This window comes from Myxocyprinus asiaticus, chromosome 20 (genome assembly GCF_019703515.2).
Source record: "Myxocyprinus asiaticus isolate MX2 ecotype Aquarium Trade chromosome 20, UBuf_Myxa_2, whole genome shotgun sequence".
Taxonomy (NCBI): Eukaryota; Metazoa; Chordata; class Actinopteri; order Cypriniformes; family Catostomidae; genus Myxocyprinus; species Myxocyprinus asiaticus.
Genome location: NC_059363.1, coordinates 19,937,476 through 19,958,533, shown reverse-complemented (window position 1 = coordinate 19,958,533; position 21,058 = coordinate 19,937,476). Strand labels below are relative to the sequence as shown.

Here is a 21,058-nt window from a genome sequence, read left to right as displayed (position 1 = left end):
CAAAAATCTTATTCTTGATCATTTTTTTAAATTGTTTTCAGGTAAAAAATATCTAGGCTTTATCTTGTTTTAGAAACAACACTGCATAAGATATTTAGGTTTTTCAGAGAATGTCTTTTTAACATGTGTATTTTGTCTTACTGTACTGGCAGAGTTTTTATAGTCAAAACAAGTGAAAAAATCTACCAGTGCTGAAGAAGTAATCCAAAGTATTTAGAATACGTTACTGACCTTGAGTAATCTAATGAAATACGTTACAAATGACATTTTACAGCATGTATTCTGTAATCTGTAGTGGAATACATTTCAAAAGTAACCCTCCCAACCCTGCACACACACACACACACACACACACACATATCCCAATCCCTAGCCTCTGACTGCACAGTCAGTTGCTCCTGAAATTACAAGTGAGCTTGTTGTCGCAAACCCATATGACTATTTCTTCTGTGGAACATGGGAGAAGTTTTGAAGGATGTTGACACTGCTCTTTTTCAATACAATGAAAGTGAAAGGGGACTAAGGCTTTCAGTCAGTGTCTAGCATTCTGCCTAACATCTCCTTCTGTGTTTCGTGAAACAAAGAAAGTTCTACATGTTTGGAACAACATGAGGGTAATAATGTCAACAAATATTCTTGGTTGAACTATTACTTTAAACTCTTTCTACACACACAGACTGCACTCTAAAGTCAAAACAAGGCCACAGTCCTTCATTCACTCATTTACTCTGCATTGACAGAGTGCCAATCAGGTCATTTTATCCTGATGACTCCCTCTTGACCCCTGAGCCAGCCTATTATCTGGCAGAGGATTTTTAATTTAGGTCTGACCAAGGGTTCAGCAGCTCCCCAGAACTCCATGGAGTGCAAGGCACATTAAAAGCTGATGCACATATTGTCCGAAACAATAAATGCATTAAAGGAATATTCCAGGTTTTGTACAAGTTAAGCTCAATCTACAGCATCTGTGTACTTCTGAAACAGCGAGTGTTACAACAAGGCATGATATGTATCAGGAGCTTTTGTCATCTGTTAACACTCTGACTTGCACAGATGGTTAAATGATTATCAGTAATTGATGGCAGGCCCAATGGAATCTGTGCCTGCAAAAAGCTCAGCACATTTCTGCAGAATTTGAACACCCATCCATGAGTTGTATTTACAATATTTGGTCATGGATTATTTGGATTATTTATACACTTTTATCTCTGTTTTTTTGTTTGTTTTTGTTTTGTTTTTGTTTATTTTTTGTATATAGGTTATTCACATTTACTTTCTAATACAGGAAAATGATGTCAGTTAGTAATGAAGTAAAAAACATAGGCTAATGGAAAACTTTTAGAATATTAATGTGGGAATAATGTATATAACATTAATTTTGACATAAATTAAGCAATTATGATGTATATATATATAGTGGCAGACTGTAGGCCTTGTTAGGGCAAAATAATGTATTGAACAACATCATTCATTCTCTTAATACCCTATTCATTGTATTATGTATTCCTTTTGTGTTCATTTATATTCCATTTTGTATGTGTATTAAATATTTTGGCTAATTTGAATATGCTTTCAGCTACAATTAACAGTATAGTGCTCTCAGCTCAGTTTAATACATTTTACCATGTTTATATCTATTATGCAGAATTCAGACAAAAAATACATAAATCTGAATGAAACCACATGATTTATGTTCTATTTTTGTCATCAAGAGAAATTAAACAAACAAAAGACACTGAACCTGACCATAAATCTCTTGAAAATTCTTTAAATAAAATAAAATAAAACACCAAGCAAAGATATTAAATTTTCAGTATAAATGTATCCTTGTTGCTCATATTTATCCTTATAAAAATGTAATGTCAACACATCAGTATTTCCTTAAGAGTAAATAATTTGTAATGGCTATTTTTGGTTTGTTCATGTATTCTCTCTGTCAAGCTCACACACTCATTGGTTCCACATAGGGGTTGAATGATCAGTTAGTGCACAGTGTGTATGAGCATTTGACAGAATGCCAGAGTGGTCTGGGGAAGACTCAAAGCCAGCAGAAGCATGTGTGTGGAGGTGGGGAAGCATATATGGCAGAAGAAAAATGCACAGCAGGAGTGAATGAGATAGGAATGTGTAATGAGTGGGCTGTTTTATAATGCAGCCATCAGCATTTGAACTGTTCCAACTCACGCTTCACTGTATGTGTGTGTGTGTGTGTGTACTATGTTTATACTACATTGTGGGGACCAGCCAGCAGTCCCCACGAGGGAAATGGCTTATTAAACATACTAAATGATGTTTTTTTGAAAATGTAAAAATACAAAAACATTTCTGTGAAGGTTAGGATTAGGGGTAAGGTTACGGTTAGGGGATAGAAATTATTATTAGATCTGTATAAAATCCCCCCAAAAAATGCATGGAAGTCTATGGAGAGTCCCCACAATGATATAAAAACAAGTTTGTGTGAGTGTGTGTGTGTGTGAGAGAGAGAGAGAGAGAGAGAGAGAGAGAATCCCTGTGCACCACTTAAGATAGTGAGGTCATTCATTCTAAGAAAGGGTAGAGGAAGGGATGGAGCTTATTGATTGGCAGGTACTCTAAGGGGTTAAGTGATGCTGAAGTGAAATGCTGCATTAATATTTCACACACACACACTGGACACTGAAAGATTACAGGCTTGCATTACAGTAACACGAGAAACCAAACACATCCACACAAACACACGCTATCAGGCATCTCAAAGGGGGTTCAAAGTTAATGCTACATACACATTTGGAGAGTAATAATTGTTAAATGACATGTAAAATTCATCCATATTAAGAACAAATCGCATCGGTGAAGCATTGTTGCATGACCTCAAAATAACAAGGTCAGAGTAAGATATACTGATTGCAATATCTATGACATAAAAATAATGGATTAGTTCACCATATCTATTTATATATATATATATATTCTGTAATCATATCCTTTGTGAATGTCCTGGCTGCTCTTTTAAAAGAATAAATTAAAAAAGAATAAATTAACTAAATAACACCATTAAAGGATCACAGCAGTAGTATATTTAGTATATTCCAAGTCTTCAGAAGTCATATAATAGCTTTGTGTGATAAACAGACCAAAAATAAAATAGTTATTTTTTGAAAATCATCACTTTCAAATCTCATTTACCTTTGAGTAATTTGCGACTGAGACAGCCCTAAAAATGTCTGACTCCCTGATCAGTGCCCTGACTACTGAACTAGGGAGCTGATTGAGACACACCCATGTCTTTATTCACTATCATATAGAAAAGAATGACCAAGGCATTTTGCCTAACTTCTCATTTTGTATTATACAGAAAAATTTGGAACAACATGAGCGTGAGTAACTGATGACAGTATTTTCATTTTTGGGTGAACTATCCCTTTTTATAAATTGTTCCAAGATTAAACGTAAAAATAATAATAATTTGGACACTGTAGAAAAGTCCTTTGTAGACTGAGTTATAAAACCAAATGATTGTGAAATATTTTGCTAGACAGAACATCTGAATGATCAGCTGCCTATCTGCTGCTCAAAAGGTTCAGTTTTTGAAAACTCTTAAACATGCTGTAATATAAATGAATGTCAACTTTGATCTACTCGTAATCTGTTTACCATCTTTCCCAGGAGTCTTACTGTCTCTCAGGGCTACAGTATTATGTCTTGATCTATTCTCTTCATTAACAGCTCAAACGGCTCTTGCCAGGACATATTCTTGTGTTAGTGGAAGCGCATTTGTTTGTTTGGTTGCTCACTTGGGGTTTTAGTCCTGACACTTTGAAAAGCATATCAGAGACAATCTCCACTGTTGTAAGCACAATAAATAAAGTTTATTCAACTTTTCAGTTTTTTTTTTTTTTTTTACAACTCAGTACAGTGAGTCCTTCGCATAATCCATCTCTCAGTCTCTTTCTCTCTATCTCCGGGTGTTCCTGCAATGTCCGTTTTTATCCCCACTCACCATCTGTTCCTTCTCCTCCCACAGTTTCAGGCAAGGGATGGATGGATGTACAGAAGGTTTCGATAGATGTATGAACAAATGAAAGTAGTAGCTTAAATCATGAATCATATCATAAACAGTGGCCTCTAAAAGCAGTTGGACACTTAAAGGGATAGTTCACCCAAAAATGACAATTCTCATCATTTACTCACACTTGTGCCATCCCAGATGTGTATGACTTTCTTTCTTCTGCTGAACACAAATTATGATTTTTTTTTTAGAAGAATAATTCAGCTCTGTAAATCCATACAATGCAAGTGAATGGGTGCCAAAATTGTGACACTCCAAAAAGCACATAAAGGCAGCATAAAAGTAATCCATACGACTCCAGTGTTTTAATCCATGTCTTCAGAAGTGATATGATAGGTGTGGGTGAGAAACAGATCAATATTTAAATATTTTTTTGCTTGAAATTCTTCTCCCTGCCCAGTAGAAATATTTTCTTGTTGAACTTTGTGGAGCATGTCCATATATGATGAAATACACCTGTGGTTACTCTGCTTGGACACTTGAGAGGAACTGACTTCACACATCCACTAAAAATAACCTTGGGAGCAGCTGGTTAAAAGTAATTTAAAAAAGTGAGGTTGTTTCTCTAGCATCATTATTTTGTTTGCAGGTGCGAACTGTTTTTATTCAGTATATTGTTTCTAATTCATTCCAATTCACTTTGAAGTGGGACTTAAGTGTCTTAATACTTTTTGGCACCAATGCATTCAAGGAATATATTTAAGAAGGAATGTATTCTACAGTGTTTGCATTTTTATTACTGTGTATATGGTAGTGCTCGCCGCTCTCTCTCTCTCTCTCTCTGTGTGTGTGTGTGTGTGTATGTATGATGTGCTGATAGGACAGTCATCTGCTGTAACAGTTTGCTACAGACTGGAGAACCCTGTGGGAAATACATAATTTGTACCACCCTGTGTCAGCAGTCCTAAGTAGTTACAGTGGAAAAGCCGTGTGTGTGTGTGTGTGTGTATGTGTGTTGAAAAGCTTATGAGTTAGATGTGTCCTTTTCAGAGTGACACACCAGTTCAGATCAGATCAGCTCACCAAAATGGCTGACACAACAACTCAAATTATTCATACAGACTGCTCTGAAACTTGTGTGCATGTATTTGAAGTTGATCTGTATTAATGAGAGAAGTTATGTAGATTTTAGATATCAGAGGTACTTTTGGAAGACATAAATGAAAGAAAAGACACACAGTTTTTTTTATTGGTTCCGGAAGTCTTTTTCCCAATAATTTTTCCATGGGGATTTCATAAAAGTACTTCATAAAAGAGTTCTAAGCCATGAATTGATCCAACCAGCTCCAAGGTGAATCACAAGATTACAAGCTTTAAGCAAAAAACTATTTGAAAATTGGAGAAAACAAAAAGACAATGTAACATCTTTCACGAGGGAATGAACTACAACCCCATGAAGCACTGTGAATGACGTAATCAAATAAAAATAAATAAAAAAAAGATATAAAATATAGTTTTATAAAATATGGGGTGCTTTCACACTTCGATTGCTTAGGCCGAACCAGAGTTCTTTTCCTCCCACCTCCCCCGCTTAATTTGATTGAAAATGGTGGAGACTGTGAATCAGAATCAAGGCAATCCATTATTAAAGTCACTTGAAAAGAGAAAAACTTCATTTAATAGTGATTACACATCTAATAACATTAGCATAAGTGAACAGAGCTGTTTATAACGTCTCATAACACACTCATTTTGATGCTGCGAACTGTTTATTTACTATCGCTTTTACTATGACTTGAATCAATACATAAATGAATTAACATTCAGTTATTAGCTTTAATTTACCTTGGAGCAAATGTAGGTGTCGTTACAGATGTTACTGAATATGTTCATTTGGGAATGAGGGCTGACACAGTTTAATCCATAACATGCTCTTCTCCAGATTTATTTAAAGATTATTTAAAAAAAAGAAAGAAAAACACTGCGTGTATCCTCTTTGGGTAACTCGTGTCACTATTACAAATGACCCAGCAACAAGTGTTTTACATTTTTTTTTATATAAAATCCCGCTCAAAAATATTCAAACAAAATTGCTTTCATAGGCTGTCATTGGAAAGTAGCAAATGTGTGTCAGAGTAATGGTGGCAGGGCAACAGCTGCTAAGACAGGACTGGTCAGAAGTGCTTTGAAGGCGGTATTTTTGGATAGTTCCGCAGACAAAACATTGATAAAATATCTGTCCAAGAACATTCAGTATACAAAGAACTCCAGCCAACATGAGTTGTGGAAAATCAGATGTGATCTAGGAATTTTATACATATTTATACCGTTCGTGCCATTGAAGAGACGGTAAGTCTATCCCTCACAGTCTTGTCCTTCCCAGATGGCGCTAGCGTGAATAAGGTCTATGGTTTCCATGTCCCTGCACTTGGTGCCATTAGTGGTGCAGACATTAAACACTTCACTCTTAGGGTATCCAAAATGTCTTTGGAGAGATATTTGGTAAGGCCTGGCTGGAACTGATACTAATCCAAACAGTAACCCAAGATCGCAGAGACTGCAGATCCCTTGAACTTAGCGAAGGGTCACGACCCCAGAGAATGCCCAGTGTGTGATACTGACACCAAGAACTGTCACACACTACAACAATGAGCAACATTTCTATGGCTCTCTCTCACTCACACTAACACTAACTCTAATCTGCTGATGAGAGACGGCACATTACTATCAACACTCTGAGTCTATGTGTGCACTGTGAGACAGCAAGGGTCACGGCCGGACCAATTTCCTGATTTGAACTACTGTTCTCCAAACACTGTACTGCTAAACACAGATCAGCCACAACATTAAAACCACCTGCCTAATATTGTGTAGGTACCCCTTGTGCCACAAAAACAGTGCCAACCCGCATCTCAGAACAGCATTCTGAGATGTTATTCTTCTCACCACAATTATACAGAGCAGTTATCTGAGTTACCGTAGACTTTATCAGTTCAAATCAGTCTAGCCATTCTCTGTTGACCTCTCTCACCAACAAGGCATTTCCGTCCACAGAACTGCCCCTCACTGGATGTTTTTTGTTTTTGGCACCATTCTGAGTAAATTCTAGAGACTGTTGTGCATAAAAATCCCAGGAGATCAGCAGTTACAGAAATACTCAAACCAGCCCATCTGGCACCAACAATCATCTATGTGACTATCTAATCAGCCAATCATGTGGCAGCAGTGCCGTTCATAAAATCATGCAGATATGGGTCAGGGGCTTCAGTTAATGTTCACATCAACCATCAGAATTGGAAAAAATGTGATCTCAATGATTTGGACCGTGTCGTGATTGTTGGTGCCAGATGGGCTTGTTTGAGTATTTCTGAAACTGCTGATCTCCTGGGATTTTCACATACAACTGTCTCAACAACAGAATTTTCTCCAAATGGTGCCAAAAACAAAAAACATCCAGTGGGTGGTAGTTCTGCGGATGGAAATGCCTTGTTGATGAGAGAGGTCAACAGAGAATGGCCAGAATGGTTTGAAATGACAAAGTCTATGGTAACTGAGATAACCACTCTGTACAATTGTGGTGAGAAGAACAGCATCTCAGAATGCTATTCTGAGATGCAGGTTGGTGCTGTTTTGGCGGCATGAGGTGGACCTACACAATATTTGGCAGGTGGTTTTAATGTTGTGGCTGATTGGTGTATTTCTGGATTATGATTACAGTCTTGTTTGAGCTCAAGAAGCTTCTTAAATATTTTCATTTAATGTGGTTATCAACAATTATTATTCTTTTTTTTCTTTTTCTTTTACTGCATCAGTCTTTGTGACCATCACTCAGGCAGTGTCCTGCACTAGCTCCAGATACTCATGAAATCCATCTTTTCAAATATAGATTATTACTGTTAAATATAAAGAAAATAAAATCAAGTTGCTCCATCATTGACTCATCTCTTAATTTAATTTAATTAAATTTTGTATCATTCCTTGCCAAGTTTGTTTATCTGACTCCAAAATTTTTTTTTTCTTCAAAAACAGTAACGTTTTGGAGCAACTTCCAAAATGGCCACCAAACAGTGTTAGCATATGGTCCCAAATAACTCAAGAACAAAACATTTGATTGGCTCTAAATAAAAAGTAAAATGATACCAACAAATAATGTGCATTTCCTCTGCAACAACAAATTTTATCTTGCTTTCTATCTTTTTTATATTTTCAAAATTAAGCTGTAAGTGGGCTTATATATGGTACGTGGGCTTAATTGGGTCACTTTCCCTAAGTCATAAATGACAGGAAGTTAGGTCAAAATAATAAATAACATAAAATTGCTTCATTGATTTCGTTCACTTACCAGAGTCATTCTCTCAGGCTTTCGGTTCAACCGACGTTCCATAACCGTTATAATTTGAAATGGGAAGATCGCACGTTTTTGATCACTTGAGGAAATTGCGTGGCTGCAATGTGCCTTTGCTTTACGGTATTTGCAGACGTTTATATAAAGTGCCATTTTACTGTATGTTTCTGTTGTTAAATTATACAGTAAATCAACAATACAGATAAACCTGTCATCTTAAAGAGATAGGACATAGGTTCTATCATGGATGCTTTTAAAGCTATCAATCTCAAAACTGTAGAAGTACATTGTGAAAGTTTTAAAATGCAAGATTATTCCATATAATGTAAATGAAATGGTCAGATAAATACACATCTTACAGCTTAAACCCCTCAGCCAGCCCTCAAAGCACAGTGATGCTTTACAACTGCAGGAAATCAAAGAAAAGCCCTCAGAGATATACTGGTGAAGACTAGTCAAAAGCTCTGCTTTAGTGTCTGCAGAAACCAGAGGAATAATGCTGTCACTAAGGACTCATTATGGTTCAATGTGCTCCTGACCCTGATCAAAGACCCAAAGAGTGACTGCTGTTTACAACGTGCAGCTCTCTACAGCACGAATGAGCAAAAGACATCTCTGGGGGCATGTACACTCTGGCACACTAAAACACACCTCTTTAATTCCAACCAAACTCTTTCTGCAGCTCTTATTCTATTATTCTCAAGAATCTCCCAGAAGTGTGGTAGTGTGGCCCATCCCGTAAAGAAGCAAGCAGCCATTTGTTTAAAGCAAGCCTGTAAGTGCATTAAATAATACACCCTCTACATTTCCCACCTCACATACTTCTCTCGCCCCAACTTCTTTTCTTATTAGGCCACATCATTAATTTACTCTTCAGTGGCAGCCGGCCTGATCCTTTCTTTCCAGTGTTGTTCTTTGTGCTTGTGAACTTTTGGACCTTCATCAATCTTTGAGAGCTTTTTAAAGGTATTCAACTGCTACACAAGTCAGGGAAACAGTCAGCTCATCTAACATACATGAGCCAAGGTGAGCAGGGCAAAAAAGGAAGTATGTGCATGAGAGAGAGAAAAAAGAATACAAGTTAAGATCAATCAACAGTATTTGGGGCATAATGTTGATTACCACAAAAATAATTTTGACTCCTCCCTCCTTTTAAGGCCTGAAGCTTACTCTATGCAAGTACTGTAAGTGAACGCAAATGCTTCTTGCCACTCAAACTCGATTTCATGCATTGCTGCATTCTGAAATGTGTCAGAATAAAATTCTTAACTCATCAAAAATACACATTGGAAACTGTCTTCTTCTACAGGTTTTTTTTTCTTTTTTTTTTTTTCAGGTCAACTAGATATCTCGTTCAGTGGCACAGATATTTGAAGGTAACTATTGTGTCCTGAGAACTAAGGTTTGTTACCACCACTAGTTATGCAAGAATGTTAAATATGTACTATACAATGGAACTGCGTGCTTGCAAGTGTTGGCCAAGCATATGCGTCAGTGTTCTTGTGTATATAATGTAAACAGGCTACTTTCCACAATTTTACTTTAAATTACTGCATGTGAAGAGGCAAACTAATACCGTTGCACACAATAGATATTAGATAATAGATTTCTCTCTCTCAGTCAAATCAATAATAGCAATCCTGAAGGAAACAATGAAAACTGGTATGAAAAGGGTGATGACAGAAACAAAAAAGAGAATTACTTGGATCAAGTATTATCTCTTAAAAAATAAAGAGCATGGTAAAACTTTACAATAAGTTTCCATTCGTTAACATTAGATAATACATTAGGTATCATGAACTAACAATAAACTATAAACATTTTACAGCCTTTATTAATCTTTGTTAATGTTAGTTAATAAAAATTAAATTGTTCATTGTCAGTTCATGTTACCTCCCTTTATTCAGATGTTCAAATACAGCATAAAGGCCCATTTTTATTGTCTTTTGAAACTGAGGTTGTACTGGTTGTTTTTAAGCCCAATTAAGAAATAACTTTTTTATTATTCTTATTTATATCATGCTTTAAGACCTTTTTAATTCCTTAAGTTTTTCTACTTATTTGTCTCTTTGATTGTATTGTGTTTGTAATGTGCAGCACTTTGGGTCAACTTCTGTTGCTTTTAAATGTGCTATATAAATAAACCTTGACTTGACTTACCTCAGTGCATTAACTCATTTTAACATATACAACTTTTGATTTAAAAAAAATATTACTAGCTATATGTTGATATAAATGCTGTAAAAGCATTGTTCATTAATAGTTCATGTTAATGTTGTTAAATAATGTTAACAAATGGAACCTTATTGTAAAGTGTTACCAATAACACAACCATATGTTGTTTTTTTATTATTTATTTACGTCATAAAACAGCTTTTCCAGTTGTTTGTCACTGTGAATGACATGGTAAGACATGTACACATATACAACATTTCTCTTTCTCTCTTTCACATGTCTGAAGTCCCTCTGACAATTATAAAGATAGTGTCTGATAGTGTATGAGTTTGATATGAGAATTTGGCCTGTAACAGTCAAACACCCTCCATGTTCTTCCCTCAGGTACACACACCATACATACATGGAATACATACAGTTGAAGTCAGAAGTTTACATACACTTAGGTTGAAGTCATTAAAACTCATTTTTTAACCACTCCACAGATTTCATATTAGCAAACTATAGTTTTGGCAAGTTGTTTAGGACATCTACTTTGTGCATGATATGAGTAATTTTTCCAACAATTGTTTACAGACAGATTGTTTCACTTTTAATTGACTATATCACAATTCCAGTGGGTCAGAAGTTTACATACACTAAGTTAACTGTGCCTTTAAGCAGCTTGGAAAATGATGTCAAGTCTTTACTGAATTGGAGGTGTACATGTGGATGTTTTTTAAGGCCTAGCATCAAACTCAGTGCCTCTTTGCTTGACATCATGGGAAAATCAAAAGAAATCAGCCAAGACCTCAGAAAAAAAAAATTGTAGACCTCCACAAATCTGGTTCATCCTTGGGAGCAATTTCCAAATGTCTGAAGGTACCACATTCATCTGTACAAACAATAGTATGCAAGTATAAACACCATGGGACCATGCAGCCATCATACTGCTCAGGAAGGAGACGCATTCTGTCTCCTAGAGATGAGCGTAGTTTGGTGCGAAAAGTGCAAATCAATCCCAGAACAACAGCAAAGGTCCTTGTGAAGATGCTGGAGGAAACAGGTAGACAAGTATCTATATCCACAGTAAAACAAGTCCTTTTGGGAAAGGCTGCTCAGCATGGAAGAAGCCAATGCTCCAAAACCACCATAAAAAAAGCCAGACTACAGTTTGCAAGTGCATATGGGGACAAAGATCTTACATTTTGGAGAAATATCCTCTAGTCTGATGAAACAAAAATGTAACTGTTTGGCCATTATGACCATCGTTATGTTTGTCGGAAAAAGGGTGAGGCTTGCAAGCCGAAGAACACCATCCCAACCCTGAAGCATGAGGATGGCAGCATTATGTTGTGGGGGTGCTTTGCTGAAGGAGGGACTGGTGCACTTCACAAAATAGATGGCATCATGAGGAAGGAAAATGATGTGGATATATTGAAGTCATCATCTCAAGACATCAGCAGAAAGTTAAAGCTCGATCGCAAATGGGTCTTCCAAATGGATAATGACCCCAAGCATACCTCCAACGTTGTGGCAAATGCCTTAAGCACAACAAAGTCAAGGTATTGGAGTGGCCATCACAAAGCCCTGACCTCAATCCGATAGGAGATTTGTGGGCAGATCTGAGAACGCGTGTGTGTGAGCAAGGAGGCTTACAAACCTGACTCAGTTACACCAGTTCTGTCTGAAGGAATGGGCCAAAATTCCAGCAACTTATTATGAGAAGCTTGTGGAAGTCTACCCAAAATATTTGACCCAAGTTAAACAATTTAAAGGCAATGCTACCAAATACTAACAAAGTGTATGTAAACTTCTTACCGACTGAGAATGTGATGAAAGAAATAAAAGCTGAAATAAATCATTCTCTCTACTATTATTCTGACATTTCACATTCTTAAAATAAAGTAGTGATCCTAACTGACCTCAGACAGGGAATGTTTTCTATGATGAAATGTCAGGAATTGTGAAAAACTGAGTTTAAATGTATTTGGCTAAGGTGTATGTACACTTCTGACTTCAACTGTATATATGTCTTCACCTGTCTAACACACAGCCACTGGGACACAGATAAATAAACATCTAATATAACACGTTTCATAAATCTGACCTCTGAATCATGACACAAGTGGAAAAATAAACAAACAAACGAAAAGTCCAAAACTATATTTATCTTCTCTTTTAACAAGAGAACCAAGGTTAAATATTTGTTTTTAGATTAGGTGATTCATTTGTACATACAGTATATAAACAGTAAAGCGTTTAATTTAGAAGGGGACGTAATGAGAGTCATAGCATGGGTGACATACCTGCCCATATATAACAGCATAGAAACAACCTTTATTACTTGTTTAACAGGGATCTACTGTAACAGATTGAGTAGAGCATTCCATTCAAAGTGTACACACACACACACACACACACACACCTAGCACACACCAGGCCATCACCACATATAAAGAAAAAAATACTCTGTCCAGTTAAATCCAGACAAACACACTTAAACACACTTAAAGATTCACCCAAAAAGTACCATTCTGTGATCATTTACTCACCCTCATGTTGTTCCAAACATGTATGAGAGACCTTTGGTAGAAAGTTAAAAGGATATTTCACCCATAAATGAAAATGATCTCATGATTTACTCACCCACCTGGCATTCCAGATGTGTATAACTTTCTTCTGCAGAACACAAATGAAGATTTTTAGAAGAATATTTCAGCTCTGTAGTGAATGGGTGCCAACATTTTAAAGCTCCAAAATCCACATAAAGGGAGCATATAAGTAATCCATATGACTCCAATATTTTAATCCATGTGCTCAGACACAAGATGATAGGTCTAGGTAAGAAACAGATCAATATTTATGTCATTTTTTTATCATAAATTCTCCTCCCTGCCCATTAGGGTGCAAAATGCAACAGAAGGAGAAAATGAAGGAAAAAGGACTTAAATATTGATCTGTTTCTCACCCACACCTAAAATATCGCTTCAGAAGACATGGATTGAACAACCAGAGTCAGCTGGAGTACTTTTGTTACCCTTACGTGGATTTTGGAGCTTCAAAATTTTGGCACACATTCACTTGCATTGTATGGACCTACAGAGCTGAGATATTCTTCTAAGAATTTGTGTTCAGCAGATGAAAGAAAGTCATACACATCTGGAATGGCATGAGGGTGAGTAAATGATGAGAGAATTTTCATTTTTGGGTGAACTATCCCTTTAAGACCACCTCTGTGTCAGTGTTTTAATGTAACACACATGCACAACAATCTCAAGGATGTAGATTTGACTTGGAAAAGAAGCACTGTGATTTGATGACAGTTCTGTGTCAATCACCTGCTTGACCATGACAACAGCTTTTACAGGTGTCTCATTGGTCCAATCTTAAAGTTAGGTAAAACGACAAGGCCCCACAGGCCAATGAGAGTGTCGGAGGGGGCGGAGTTGGTGAGGGAGGGTGTCACCAGTAGAGTGTAAAAAAGCAAAAGGAAACAGAGAAAATATTAGCAGAAAAAAAGGAAGGAAGAGGGGATAAAAAGAGAAAGAGAAGAAACAACACAGAAAAGATAACGGTTATGAAATCCATTGGTCTGAGTTCTCTCATTCTCTCTGTCTTGGGATGTCACAAGGGGTGAGCAAGGCATTCCAGGACAGCAGAGTAATTTCAAGGTCTTTCAGGGTGTGTGTATGTGTGTATGGGCTGTAGCTGATGCATGACTATGAGACAGAGGTTATATGGATAGTGAGGGCTCAGAGTGCCTCAGAGGGAGCGGGGGATGATGGTGAAGGGTAAGATGGGGCAGCTGGCCTCCAGCTCCAGGGCAGTGAGGAAGCATTCGGTTGCAGCTGCATCGTTGCCCTGCGCTTGCAGAACTTCACCCAGACTGTTCCACACATCATGGGCCGTGCTGTTCACCTGCACCGCATCACGCAAGATCTTCTCGGCAAGACTGTACCTCTGCAACTGATGCAATATCAGACCCTGTAGAAATAAAGAGAGAGAGGGAGAGAGACAGATAGAACTGAATGTTCTCTCTATTTATTCTGCTCTATTTTATTGTATATTATATTGATCTTCATTACAGGTACCTTATTTTCACAAGTTTCTGCTTTGTGTGTGTGTGTGTGTGTGTGTGTGTGTTCGTGTGTGTGCGCTGATGCTTTAGCAATACAGCATGCTAAAGAATTATGTCAATAATAACAGTACTTCTAAATAAATAAATATATATCCCGTCGAACAACTGACTGGAGGGGGTCCCCCTGAATACGTTTTGTACCAGGCCCAAGAATTTCTAACTGTAGCCCTGCACCTACTTATTCATGCATCTTGCTAGTTTTCAGCCTCTCGTCATAAGTGCTGTGTTTTAGGATGCCGTGTCAAGTTAAAAGTAGTTTGAAACTTTGAAAAATGCATCTCGAGATGCCTGCATTCTATTGTTCTCTGTTTTCGAGTTCAAAAGCGCATCTGTGGAAGGCTGTATTGTATGCTGCCTGCTGGTTGGTTTGACCAGGCGTGTTGCTTGTAAAGCTGGAGCGCTGACTGCCCCCTACTGCACAAATTTGCAAAACATTAAGGTGGTACATCAAGCTTGAATTGCTCTGATGGTAGGAACATTCCTAATTACGGAATTTATATATGGGTCAGGGGCATGATTTATTGCAGCGTTATTTTTTTCATGCATTATTTTTTTCATTTAATTATTTGAAATTATTATTCCATATAATCGACAGTCCTTATTACTGGACCGTAATAAGGAATATTCCTACATCTGAGCAATTCAAGCTTGAAGTACCACCTGTTTTCTCCAGGGGGCAGTAAGCAAAACTTCAGCTGTATAAGCAACACTCATCTTAGAGTACAAACCAAACTTATCCAGAGCAGACAGCACAAGATGAGTCTCGTTCTTGCGTTCAAACACAGCACATGTGTTTGATGGTTGATGGAGTACAAATCCAAATGCAGGAATCTCAAAAATTTTAAGTTTCAAAATATGTTTAACTTGACACAGCGATCTAAAAACTGTATGTTTATGACGCGACGCAACCAAAGGACTTTTTTAAAATAGTGATGGTGCTGTTTTTTATATCAGTAATGTCCTGACTATACTTTGTGATCAGTTTAATGCCACTTTGGTGAATAAAAGTACCAATTTCCTTCAGAAACAGCAAAATCTGAACATTATTCCAAACTTTTGGCCGCCAGTATACACTGTAAAAAATGTCTGTAATTTTAATGTTAAAAGACTGTTAAAATGCTACAGAAAAAAAAAAAAGTTAATTGATGAGTATTAACTGTAAAATATACAGTAACATTTTTTTATATATTTTAAAAGACAATACAGTAGTTTTTACAAATTTTAAGTATGATTTTCCTGTATTAATATTATTCTTATTCTTTTTTTTTTTTTTTCTCCCCAATTTGGAATGCCCAATACCCAATGCACTCTAAGTCCTCGTGGAGGCGTAGTGACTCGCCTCAATCCAGGTGGCGGAGGATGAACCTCAGTTGCCTCCGCGTTTGAGTGTCAATCCGTGGCTTGTTGAACCACGTTACCACAGAGACCTAGCGCATGTGGAGGCTTCACACTATTCTCCACTCACCACGCGCCCCACCGAGAGCGAGAACCACATTATAGCGACCACGAGGAGGTTAACCCAATGTGACTCTACCCACCCTAGCAACCGGGCCAACTGGTTGCTTAGGAAGCCTGACTGGAGTCACTCAGCATGCCCTGGATTCGAACTTTCCTGTATAATTAATGGTAAAACTTTTTACTTTTTACAGTAAATTATTGTTAAAATTCCCACAATTCCCTGCATGATCCATCATATTTCATCATATTTTATGGGAATAGTTATGTTTCTTCTTATTTTTAATATCAGTTTGAGGTGTTCTGTTTTATATTTAATGTAGTTTAGTTAATGTTTACTGCATTATTTAAATATCACATGTGTTACCCTGATGGTGTTTAGTGTTTGTGTGAGTGACATTGAGCACTGTCTCTACGTGTTTATTGGTCATTGCTCCTGGAAGAGCCACTATTGGTTAAGTTCATGTCATCATGTGCTCTTCTGTAATTTTTATGGTTATTAACAATACCTTATAAAGTAAAAAGCAGATCTGTACAGTTTCAGAAGATTAATATCAAGTTTATGACATTTTATTTTTAAACTGTAAATGTAACATTTTTTTATTTTACAGTGCCAGCATCGTCATGTAAATTACAATGGTTTAAACTGTAAAATGTACAGGTTTTTCTGTAAATTTGTTTACATTTTTACTGTATTTTTTACATAATAATTCTGGCAACCACAGCTGTGTTTTTTTTTTTTTTTTTTTTGTGTATGAACAACAGGATTTTTTTTTACAATGTATATATATATATATATATATAAATTTACAATTATTTAAATGTAGCTATTTATAATTATTTAATCATTATATATTGATTTGTTGTCATTTGAGGGGCTTTCTCAGCAATTATATATATATATGATTAATTGCGATTAATTAAAGCTATTAATTGACTGACATCCCTAATATAAACTCAGCAAAAAAAGAAACATCCCTTTTTCAGGACATTGTATTTTAAAGATAATTTTGTTAAAATCCAAATAACTTTACAGATCTTTATTGTAAAGGGTTTAAACAATGTTTTCCATGCTTGTTCAATGAACCATAAACAATCAATGAACATGCACCTGTGGAATGATCGTTAAGACATTAACAGCTTACAGACAGTAGGCAATTAAGGTCACAGTTTTAATAACTTAGGACACTAAAGAGACCTTTCTACTGACTCTGAAAAACACCAAAAGAAAGATGCTAAGGGTCCCTGCTCATCTGCATGAACATGCCTTAGGCATGCTGCATGGAGGCATGAGGGCTGCAGATGTGGCCAGGGCAATAAATTGCAATGTCCGTACTGTGAGACGCCTAAGACAGCGCTACAGGGAGACAGGAAGGACAGCTGATCGTCCTCGTAGTGGCAGACCACGTGTAACGAAACCTGCACAGGATTGGTACATCCGAATATCACACCTGCAGGACAGGTACAGGATGGCAACAACAACTGCCCGAGTTACACCAGGAATGCACAATCCCTCCATCAGTGCTCAGACTGTCCGCAATAGGCTGAGAGAGGTTGGACTGAGGGCTTGTAGGCCTGTTGTAAGGTAGGTCCTTACCAGACATCAACGGCAATAACGTCGCCTGTGGGCACAAACCCACCTTCGCTGGACCAGACAAAAAAGTGCTCTTCACTGACGAGCTGTGGTTTTGTCTCACCAGGGGTGAATGTCGGATTGAGCGTTACACCGAGGCCTGTACTCTGAAGCGGGATCGATTTGGAGGTGGAGGATCCGTCATGGTCTGGGGCGGTGTGTCACAGCATCACTGGACTGAGCTTGTTGTCATTGTAGGCAATCTCAACGCTGTTTGTTACAGGGAAGACATCTTCCTCCCACATGTGGTACCCTTCCTGCAGGCTCATCCTGACGTGACCCTCCCGTATGACAATGCCACCAGCCATACTGCTCGTTCTGTGCATGATTTCCAGCAAGACAGGAATGTCAGTGTTCTGCCATGGACAGCGAAGAGCCTGGATCTCAATCCCATTGAGCACATCTGGGACCTGTTGGATTGGAGGGTGAGGGCTAGGACCATTCCCCCCAGAAATGTCCGGGAACTTGCAAGTGCCTTGGTGGAAGAGTGGGGTAACATCTCACAGCAAGAACTGGCAAATCTGGTGCAGTCCATGAGGAGGAGATGCACTGCAGTACTTAATGCAGATGGAGGCCACACCAGATGCGACTGTTACTTTAGATATATATATATATATATATATATTATACATACATATATACACACAGTACTGTGCAAAAGTCTTAGGCTCATATGATGTTTCACCAAAACTTTTATCTTAAGACAGTTATGTATATCTTCAGCTTTAGTGTGTCAATAGGAAATATAAATGTTAGACTCCCAAACATTACTTTTGCAAATAGAAAAGATTAGAAGAACCGAGAGCCCTGCAACAGATGGCATGGCCCCCACAAAACCCCCCACTTAACATCGTGTCAGTCTGAGATTACACAAAGAGACAGAAGCAATTGAGACAGCCTAAATAGAAAGAAGAACTGTGGCGAATTCTCCAAGAAACTTGGAACATCCTATCTGCCAACAACCAAGAAAAACTGTGTCCAGGTGTACCTAGGACAATTGGTGCTGTTTTGAAGGCAAAGGTGGTCACATTAAATATTGATTGAGATTTTTTATGTTTACTGGACTTTGCATGACATTAAGTGATAAATGAAACCTATTTATGTCATTATTTTTGAAGACATCCTTACTATGCAACATTTTTCACCAATGCCTAAAACTTTTGCACAGTACTGTATATATGTAACATAATATATAACAAAAACACTGATTATAGTTAGTATATGTTTAGTATATATCATATCATATTTTGTATGTGGATGTAAATTCATCCACATTCTACTCAGTTGTATTCTATCACATTCTATTCTTTTGTATCCTACTTTATTTTGTCTGCTTACCTTGTCACTTTCTTTTATTTTCCCTTTTATTTCCTATTTCTTTATTTACATCAAAGAAATACAAAATATTTCTTCATTTTCTGTTTTGTCAATTTCAGTTCAAGAAGTGATTTATACACTTTTACACTGTTCATAATTATGCCAATAAAGCTTTGTTGACTCTCGAAAACAAAAACATGGCTTACTGGTAAAAATAACAAAAAATGTTTTTGCAGAAGCTTGTAAATGTTAGTAAATATAATTATGATTGTGATTATTTTTGATATCGTGATCTGTGAGCAGCATTTGGTCTTGCTCAAAGGGTTCAGACAAAGTCCACTCTCCTGCTTTTAGAGAAAGAGAGGTTTGACAGAGACAGGGGTAATACTTCCTGCTGCTGTCTAACTAAATGGGAGTTCCTTTATAAGTCATGACATTTTTGCTTACTATTAAGAGAGACACACACAAAGCTTGAGACAGCAGAACTTGATCACGCTCAAACACACACAGAGACTCTATAACATGCTTATACATCCTGGACTCATTGTCTGCAATCTACTAATAATGGATGGAGGTCTCCTATCTTTCCGCCATCTCGATGTCACACACACACACACGCACACACACACACACACACACACACACACACACACACTGGTTGCAAGGAGTGAATGTGTTGTGACCAGAGGGATGATGGTGGTCTTGATGTGGGCAGATGTGTGTGTGTACGGAACAAGGAATTTATTTATTCTATTCTTGGACTATTTACCTGAAAGGCCCCATGAAATCACTTGGGAACACCCAGGAGAACGAGTACTGATAAAATGTATACCTTGTAGGCACTGTCAGTAAGTTTGGATAATAACCTTTGCCAAATTGGAGACAAAATTTTGAAACTGTGTGTGTTTACATGCTCACCAGTCTCTGCATGGTCTTGACGTGGGTGGGACTGATGGACAGCGCCTCCTCGTACCAGCGCTTGGCCTCGTCCACGTTTCCCCGCAGCTCTGCCACCTGACCCTTCATAAACAACACATTATGGGACATGGGGAACAGGTTGGCTGCTTCCTGCGTACACGCTGTCGCCTCTGCCGCCTTCCCCATTCCAATATACACCTCCGCTGTCGAGAGAAGATAAGAGATAAAAACGAGGAGGACTGATAAAGAGGAAATAAGAGAAAGCCTCATTGTTGGGGGTGACTGATCATTGAGTCATTTATATGATCTGTAGTCAAACAGGAAATGAGATTCTCAAACAGGCTTTCAAATACATTACAACATCACACCTTTAAGCTCTAACTGTTTCTCTCAAATTCAGCTCATAAACAGCAATGAGCAGGTGATAATAGAGGGGGAATGACAGAAGACAAATAATGGAGGTGTATCTTCCCTCTTCAGGTTTCAGCCAAAAAACTCTATAAAACAACAAGGGAAAATGACTACTAAATGAGCTTCACTCTTGGCACCTATTTAACCCTGCCAAGTTCTGCCAGAGTTTCACAGAGCTTGGTGAAAGGAAAGCTTATTAAAGAATAATTAGTCTTAACCGAATTGACTGCATTATCCTGAGACAACAAATTAAAGTATCCACACAGCGAAATATGGTAATCAGCAGTGGGCGTTATGACCAAAAGCTTAATTCACAGTTTGTGTAATGTTAAATCACGGCAATGATATATATTACGATACAGTTGTTTTTGCTGGAAATTCAACCCCTAAATGTTTTATATATCATGTCTTTTTTTAGTAGAGTGACTTAAATGTTTAAAAAAATAAAAACAACTTAATCTTATTTGATGTTTGTTTTTTTTGGGTAGGGGTTAAAAATAAATTCATTTTTAAATCACGTTGCAGATATACTGTGGAATAAATGGTACAGCAGAATCTCTACCTGTTGACAGATTTACAGCCCAAACTGGAAATTTAATTTTTCCAAACATATACTGTACATGCAGATCCTATACTTATTTCATTGCACTTCCAAAACAAAGTCAAGTTTGGGTTGTCTATACGGAGATGCTGATT

General features: G+C 37.4%; 1 protein-coding gene across 6 annotated transcripts in view; it reads right to left on the bottom strand.

Annotated features, from left to right (window-relative positions):
• Positions 1–10,671: 10,671 nt before the first annotated feature.
• LOC127411550 (tetratricopeptide repeat protein 7B-like) overlaps positions 10,672–21,058 on the bottom strand; it is an 89,710-nt gene continuing 79,323 nt past the window's right edge. For all 6 annotated transcript variants that reach the window (XM_051647221.1, XM_051647226.1, XM_051647220.1 and 3 more), the window contains 2 exons: positions 19,952–20,154; positions 10,672–14,474 (listed from right to left, as the gene is read on the bottom strand). In XM_051647221.1, coding sequence (XP_051503181.1) covers positions 14,253–14,474; positions 19,952–20,154 — 425 coding nt within the window. In that variant the 3' untranslated portion in view covers positions 10,672–14,252. The remainder of the gene's footprint in view (positions 14,475–19,951; positions 20,155–21,058) is intronic.